Below are 8909 nucleotides of genomic sequence, written 5' to 3'. Positions count from 1 at the left end.
TGGCTGAGGGCCGTCTTCTTCCTGCCTTTTGACTAGAGGCTGTCCTCAGCTCCTAAAAGCAGCCTGTAGCACCTTGCCATGTGGACCCTTCCATCAACAGTCTGTCTGCTCTGCAAGGCCAGCAGGAGAATCTCACTCCAGTCTGCCAAGATGGAGTCTTACAGGAAGTCATATGCCTGGTGGAGTGGTATCCAACACCTTCACTGTGTCCTGTTGGTTAAAAGCAAGTCACAGGCCCCCCTACACTCATGGGGGTGGGACAGCACAAAGGTGAGGAATTGCTGGATGTCGACATAGGATCTGCTCACCACATTCTTCATCTGGGTTTGGTCCCAGTAGTTCCTCAAGCACACCTCTCTGCCTTACTGCCTTTTAATAACGCACCCTGGCTTCTCTGTCTCCGCCTCTGGATCTTCATGGCAGAGGCCTTGCCCTGTTCGTGTGTCTGTGTCCCTTTGCAGCTACTATGACACTTGGCACTTAGTTGGTCTCAGTGAACTTGTTAAAAATAGCTTTATTGAAGTATAATTGATAGTGAACTTTTTATAAATGAAGGAAGATATACATAAGGCTCCCATATTGCAAATTTACAAACATTTGCTAACTATTTTGAAAGGAATGGTCTAATTGATTAACATATTTGAGGTTGTACTGACTCTTCTTTCAAGACAACAACTAGGAAAATTAATTAGAAGATAAAATAATTGTATGATTGCTTCTAGAGTTGTGGAAATTTGATTTTTTTTTTTTTTGTGGTAGAACTTTGTAGCATTTTGTCTTATCTAACCAGAGGATTATTATTTTTTTCTTCCAGATGAGCAAGAGATAGTACAAAAACGTACTTTCACAAAATGGATCAACTCTCATCTGGCCAAGGTAAAGGAAACTACCCAGAGTCTTAAATTTACTCAGCTTGAGCCAATGAATCCTTAAATGAACAGTACAAAGAAATGCTGCTATGGCTACTGACATTTTTGCTAATGAACGATATTGGCAATCCTACCAATTTGGTGCTTGCTAACATACCCCTGAGAAAAAAATGGATGGATAGCTCACTCTAAGTCAGAATCGAGTCAAAATCGACTCTATGGCTGTGAATTTGGTTTTGTACTATATATATGTATATATGGGAGCTCTGGTAGCATAGTGGCTAAAGCACTTGACTGCTAACCAGAAAGCTGGCGGTTCAAACCCACCAGCCACTCCTCGGAAGGAAGGTTGGGCAATCCTACTTCCGTAGTGATACTGCCTCGGAAACCCAAGGAGGGGTCGCTATGAGTTGGGGCCGACTCGACGGCACATAACAACAACAACAACAACATATGTGTGTGTGTGTGTATATATATATATATATATATATATATATATATATATATATATATATATGTACATATATACACATACACACACATACATACATATATACACACATACATATATATATGTATATGTACATATAATGTATGTACATATAATGTATGTGTGTATGCACTACATACATACACACATAGAGAGCACTCACAGTGCAATGTTCAAGCACTGACAAAAGATCAGCAACTCAAACCCCCCAGTAGATCTGCTGGAGAAAAGACCTGGTTATTTGAACCCATAAAGATTATAGTCTAGAAAACCCTATGGGGTGGTTCTACTCTGTCCTACAGGGTGGCTATGAATTGGAATCAACTCATAGACACACAACAACATATATATTATTGTACTGAGCTTTCATATAACAAATATATATACACATTTTAATATATACTAAGAACTCTTGAGAATCCTCATTTCCTTGTAGCATTAAAACATTCTTTTAAATTTTAAAAAGTATTTTCTGATTTGGAAGAAATATCAGTTCATCTTTTTGATATTTCCTTTTCCAAAAAATATAGGCTGAGTATCTTATGAGAGCTTCTTAAGTAGCACTCTTAGGACAGAGTTATGTAAGAGTTTATGCACTGAGTATTTAAAAAGAAGGGCACATCAGAATGTATGTAATAGCATACAGTGTACACTGGGTCTTTGTGGAGGGAATATATGGCAAGAGTTTATTTTCAAAGTAATTTTTCTTAATTCTTCCAATTTGCTTTACACATTCATGTGTTAGCTAGTTATTGTGGTAATTGGAAGTAGGTTTTACAATATGTATCCTTTCTGATCTTTTTCCAAGGCTACCATTACATCATTCTTGCTATTTCCTGTCAAACATCCAAGCCCTACTTTTCATGTGTAGTGTAAGCACTTCTCCCTCATTAAGGCATTTCTAACCACATGGGATATAGTTCGATAATTTCCACATTCTCTGGGATTTCCTTTCTTTGGAACGCATACAATAGACCAGGAGGCTGTCGTTCTAACAGAACAAGGGGACATTGCATGGTTTAAAATCAAGAAGGGAGTGTGTCAGGGTTGTATCCTTTTACCATACTTATTCATTCTTTATGCTGAGCAAATAATCTGAGAAGGTAGGCCATATGAAGAAGAATGTGGCATCAGGATTGGAGGAAGAATCATTAACAACCTGCAATACACTGACAACACAACTTTGCTTGCTGAAAGCGAGGATGATTTGAAGCACTTACAGAGGAAGATTGAAGACTACAGTGTGCAGTATGGATTACATCTCAATACAAAGAAAACAAAAATCCTCACAACTGGACCTAATAAGCAGCATCACGATAAATGGAGAGAAGATTGAAGTTGTCAAAGACTTCACATTGCTTGGTTCTACAATCATCGCCAATGGAAGCAGCAGGCAGGACATCAAATGATGTATAGCACTGGGCAAATTGGCTGCAAAGGACCTCTTTCAAGTGCTGAAGGGCAAAGATGTCTCCTTGAGGACTAAGGTGCACCTGATACAAGCCATGGTATTTTCAGTTGCCTCATATGCATGTGAGAGCTGGACAATGAATGAAGAAGACCAAAGAAAAGTTGATGCTTTTGAGTTGTGGTGCTGGCAAAGAATGCTGAAAGTACCATGGACTGCTAAAAGAAGTAACAAGTCTGTCCTGGAAGAAGTGCAGCTGGGATGCTCCTTCGAGGTGAGAATGGCCAGACTTTGTCTCACCTACTTTGGGGTCATGTTGTCAGAAGGGACCATTCTCTGGAGAAGGATGTCATGCTTGGTAAGATGGAGGGTTGATGAAAGAGGGGAAGGCCCTCAACAAGATGGATTGACACAGTGGCTGTGACCATGGGCTCAAGTAGAGCAGGGACAGTGGAGCTGGTGCAGGACCAGGTGGTGTTTCGTTCTGCTGTGCATAGGGTTGCTATGAGTTGGAGATGACTCGACAGCACCTAGCAAGAAAAACAACAACAGCCACAACCACATGTGAAAGACCATGTCTCTCCCGGAGCCAGTGCTGCAGGACTGGTGGTATTTTTCCCTGCACTCCTCCTACAGCTCCGCCTTCCTTCTCTGGCTTTCCTGCTGCCTCTAGTGGTATGTTGTTGTTGTTGTTATGTGCCGTTGAGTCAGACCCAACTTGGGTTTCTGAGACGGTATCACTACGGAAGTAGATTGCCCAACCTTCCTTCCAAAGAGTGGTTGTTGGGTTTGAATGGCCAGCCTTCTGGTTAGCAGTCAAGTGTCTTAGGCATTACACTACAGAGAATCCAAAATCCAGGCACTTCTTCCAAACCTGTAGGAGTGATGGTGAAGTTCAGCAAGTCTGAAATTATCTTGTCCTGTTTCATAGGTCACCTTCACAAGGACATTGTGAACCTTTGAAGGTGAATGTTAATTCTTGGAATTTCTTTGTAAACTCTATTAGTTCCACATACAATGCTGAATACTGTATAGAGGTTCTTAGTGAAACAGCAACTGCAGTCTTCATCTTTTATTATTTATGTTTAAATAGTAAAGACATCATATTGGTGGCAACAATTTAAATAATGATGAAGTGCCTAACACAAAAACTTCCTACGCCTCATAATTGGTACTGCTGACATTTCAATTTAGACTTGAATCCAAAGGTCAGGAGTTTTACCCAACTTTGCAATATTTTGCATAGTTTGCATGGTAACATTTTGAAAGGTCCAGAAAAGTATTACCTCTGCAGCTTCAGACCCTCTTAATGATCAAAACATCTTTTTGTTCTTCTTCTTTTTTCCTCCTCTATACTTGTGATTTTTTTCCCCCTTGGGTCATTTTGAAAAGTGAAGACTGAAAGAGAAAAATAATTGCTGTGCTTGTTGTCTTGAACTTATTTATACCTATGTTCTAGTATCTTGCCAGACTTACACAAAATGCACAAATGTATTGGAGTACATTTTTCTTTTTGGACTTACTTATATTAAGAAAGCATTCTGAAATTCAATATAACCCCATTACCCCACTTTAGTGATTGGCAGAGTTTTAGGATAGCAGTAGAGTTGATGTTGATGTCTACACTTGTCTGAGAGCTGGTCACAAAATTGCCCACTCAGCTCTCTCTCTTCTTCATCCTGTGGGTGTCTTCATCTCCATTTGAGTGTCAGTTTCTAACCTTATCTCTGTATCATTCTCCCTCCTATCCCAGTAGCTTCTCCAGCTCTGTGTCTCTCCATCCCATCTCCTCATCCTCTGCACCTTCATCTTCATCCAGCCCCTCTCATTCTGTCTCAATCTCCCCATCCCTGTCTTTATCCCCATCCCTGTTTCTATTTATATCATTATCCTATCCTTATAAAAACACATGCATTCTGTCCCAGGCTTCCCAGTCTCCCTGTTCTTATTGAGGTCAGTCTTACATGTGCACCCAAATTCAAATGGAAGCACCACAGACTTCTCTCCCTGTTTCAGAGCACTCACTTCTGAGAAGTCTGCCAGTAATACCTCATTTGCACCAGAAAGAAAACCAATTTTTGGTCCTTGCTCTAGCTTCTGGGCTACGACAATGGTGCCACTTTTCCTGCTGCCTCGGTGAGAAGGTTTGCTCTCAAAGCTGCTACATTCTGGAGTGCTAGAATGATGCCTCCAGACTCAGAAGACTGCAAAGAAAAGTCTAATAATCTGCTTCTTAAAATTAGTGAATAAAAACTTATGGATCACAACAGAACATTGTCTAATTCACTTGATTTAGGCACATCATCAGGAGAACATCATGTTTGGTGAAGTAGAGGGCCATTGAGGGTGAGACGACCCTTGGTGAGATGGATTAGCACAATACCAACCATGATGGACTTGAACATGCAGTGATCATGAGGATGATGCAGGACTGAGTGAGATTGGGTCACCATGGGTGGGTGGTCATGGGTGGGAGCTATTGATGGAAGCTTTCATCTGTATAGAATGATGCGTGGTCTCATCACTTCAGCACTTCATGGACATGGTCAGCTGGAGTGCACACACTCACTCCCTGGTCAGCTGGGCTCCACAGAAGTGCATGTCATTTCCAGGGTCTCATAACACATAGATATCTCCACCCCCAGGCAATAGTGGGCTTTCAGTCATAGAGAAGGCCCAATGCCAACTTGAAATAAAATAAATCTCATTAGAAATAATTTCACAGAAAAGCAACTTGACTTGTCTTGTGGACTTTCATTATCCTCTAGAGCTTCTTGAAGGTCATTGCTCTTTTTTCTTCTTGCTTATTAAATAACCAAGGCAGGTGGTTTGTCCTATAGCAAAGGAATACCCTGCCCCAAAGATGGATCCACAATTCCCGTCAGCTTTGAAAAGTCCTGATGTTTTGTAATCTGTTTGATTTGGTGAGGTTAGGTTTGGTTTGTTGTTCATGTGTTTGTTTGCTCTACTATGTCAGGTAAATACTCAATGAATTTGGGCCCCAACTTCAGTGGGAAGTCTGACTTGAAATAGTTGAGAATTTCTTCCATGCCCATGACATAGGGATGAGAACTCAGCCCTGGGATGATGATGGTAATGACTCTGTCACCTTCATCATATCTCCCTATTAAAAAGTGCCAGGTGCTTTGTAAACTCTGTTAGTTCCACATACAGTGCTGAATACAACTACACTATTCAAGGGAGCTCTGGTAGCATAGTGGCTAAGGCACTTGACTGCTAACTAGAAGGCTGGTGGTTCAAACCCACCAGCCACTCCTGGGAAGGAAGATGGGGCAATCTACTTCCGTAGTGATACTGCCTCGGAAACCCAAGGAGGGGTTGCTATGAGTCGGGTCCGACTCAACAGGATATGACAACAAAAACAACACACCATTTCAAGGAGTTACAATGCATTTTTGTCACCGATTAAGCGTTTTTCCCTGTAATTTTATTTTTGTATCTACCAACAAAGGGAAGAAAATGACCATGTCAGACAGGTTTTTTTTTATGTTGGTAATCAAGATACTGGACTCAAGTCACCTTATTATTTATGCTGTGTAATGTGCTAAGCTATTTTAGTCTTGAAAATAAGGCAAGAGGAAAGTGCTAAATTGGAAAGGAATCAAGAAGAGCTTCAACATTTTGAATGCTCTGGGATGGAATTTGTAAATATTTTGCTGTTGTTTTTTGTTGTTATGTGCCATCGAGTTACAGGATCTCTATTGTCTGAGGACTTTCATGCAATAGGCATGAGGAATTTTGTGGATTTAAATGGATAATATGACTACTTCATCACGCATTCTGTGATCATATCTTGTTACTGCAACTCCTTCTTTAACATTTTTAGTCACTATAAAACATAACAACTTTTATTTTAGAGAGTAATTTATAAGACTCTTTTTGGAAATAAAATTTATATCTATTTACTCAAAAACTTTTTGGAAATGGACCATTCCAAACAATGGCTTTAATAATAGGTTGTAGCAGGTTTAAGTGTAGGGTTGTTCAGCTAAGAAGTGAAAAAATTGGTTCAGGGAGACCAGAAAGGCAGTATTTGTACAGGGAGACAGCTCAGAGGACAGAAATGTATAGGAAAGAAGGGCACAGGGAAAGGGTGACCACAGGGAGGATGTGGGGAGAGAGCTGTTACATTATGGGGATCGCAATCAACATCATGAAACAAAATGTGTGTGAACTGTTGTGTGGAAAATGAATTTTCTCTGTAAACTTTCACACAAAATCAGAATTTAAAAAAAAGAAAGAAAGAAAGTTGGTCCATCTGTCCATTGGCATTGGTCATTCATTCTTGGGTGCACCTTGGAACCTGTTCAGAAGAGGTCATAAAGAGTAATTTGAAGTTGTGCTTGTTTCATATTAATAGAAATTTACATTTATGTTTTTTGGCTTCTTGACTCAGTTGCAAATTAACTAATTGCTTACTTCTAATTAAATAAAAATTGAAAAGACATTTTACTGATAACATTCTGTTCTACTGTAACAATTCTGTACATATAATAGCAGTATAAAGAGATGGGGTGCAAACAAGAGAGCAATCTCCTTAAAACAGTACTTTTCTTCAAACAAATATTAAAATAGAAAGTAAAGATTTTCTATGTGTGTGTTTATTTCATTTCTAGCACACAGATGTAGATTTTTTAAACTTGAGGTTATAATTATCTGTGATGTTTTTGATATTTGCTTTGTTTGCAAATTGAGGTTTTTATGCTTCTGTCATTATGCAAACCATTGCAAATCACCAACTGTTAATGTACTATAATATAACTTAAACAAAAATTAGTGGATTGTGTTTATTTCATGGACATGATAATTACTTTTAGGCAAGTGGCTTCATTTTTAGAAATGGAACATCTAATTTTCTCCCCTTTCAAGAAGAAAACTGCATCTGTCCTTTCTATTGACTTTGTTAATGAAAGAAGGTGGGACTTTTTTTTTTTTAATTAGCTAAATATTGATTATGAGTAATGTTTTGAGTAATGGCTTTTTCCTTGATTCTGTGTAGCTTATCAATGCTTATCAATAAAATATATTTTGAAATTGCAGGGCTGCCAATTACAGAGCTCATTTACTGAGCACTTTACCATGTGCCAATAACTGTGCCTGAGCCAGTTTATCTTTTATTTTATTTAATTCTCACTACAACATTGTAATATATTATTTCACCATTTTACAAATTTTGAACCTGAAGCTTTCATTAATTAGAGTTAATTCATTCACTTATGGTTGTGCAATGAGTGAATATCAAAGCCAGTATTTAATTCCAGGACTCCTAAAATTGAGGACTGGTCCCTAGGTGACTAGTTTCTCTTGTGCTTCACTTGTTCATTCATTCAGCAAATACTTATTAAGCACCTCTTATGTGCTCAGTGTTGGATATGCAGTGTTGTTGTTGTTGTTGTTCTGTGCCGTGGAGTCGGCCCCGACTCATAGCGACCCCTCCTTGGGTTTCTGAGGCAGTATCACTACGGAAGTATGATTGCCCAACCTTCCTTCCGAGGAGTGGCTGGTGGGTATGTGGATATGCAGTAGTGATCAAAGATAGACATAGTGTCTGCCCTCTGGAGCTTACTGTCTAGCGGAGGAGACAAACAATGACAGTGAAGAATGTGTGGTCAGTTCCATGAGAGAGGCAGTACATGGTGCCATGGGGGCATTGTATGAGCCAAATTAGCCACACAGCTGACTTCATCTTGAGCATCAGAATAGACTTTCAGAGCAAGAAAAACATAAGTGGGGACCTAAAAAATGTTTTGGAATTTGGTAGATGGAGGGAACAGTGTTCCTTATGAGTTGGGTAAATAATGAGGTGAGAAGGAAGACGAACAGTAAAGGAAATAGAAGACGTTCTGAATACCTGTGGTCCTCAGGGGTGGGTGGGTAATAGAGAAAATGGAAAATTAGTCAATAGTCAGTCATTAAGAGAGTTTGGAATTTGTTGTAAGGGCAGTGGGAGACATTGAAGTATCCTAACAGGAGAATGAGATGATCACTTTATCCCTAAACTGCTCTCTCTCTCTTCCCCCCTCCCCCGTGGAGAATGAATTAGAGAGAGAAGGTATAAGATCGAATGTACAAAGACCTTGCAGTAAATCAGATGAGAGGGGATGGTGGCTTGGTGCTGAGA

The 8909-nt window shown here is 39.6% G+C and overlaps 1 protein-coding gene across 1 annotated transcript in view; it reads left to right on the top strand.

Moving 5' to 3' along the window:
* The first annotated feature begins 248 nt into the window (after window positions 1-248).
* The window catches only part of SYNE1 (spectrin repeat containing nuclear envelope protein 1), a 578063-nt gene continuing 569402 nt past the window's right edge, over window positions 249-8909 (top strand). The window contains exons 1-2 of the mRNA XM_007943230.2: window positions 249-270; window positions 815-876. Coding sequence (XP_007941421.2) covers window positions 249-270; window positions 815-876 — 84 coding nt within the window. The remainder of the gene's footprint in view (window positions 271-814; window positions 877-8909) is intronic.

Source organism: Orycteropus afer, unplaced genomic scaffold (genome assembly GCF_000298275.1).
Source record: "Orycteropus afer afer isolate SDZICR_OR568_19922 unplaced genomic scaffold, OryAfe1.0 scaffold00101, whole genome shotgun sequence".
In the NCBI taxonomy this organism is placed as follows: domain Eukaryota; kingdom Metazoa; phylum Chordata; class Mammalia; order Tubulidentata; family Orycteropodidae; genus Orycteropus; species Orycteropus afer.
Note: the sequence above shows the minus strand (reverse complement) of the source record. Positions and strands in the feature narration are given on the sequence as shown.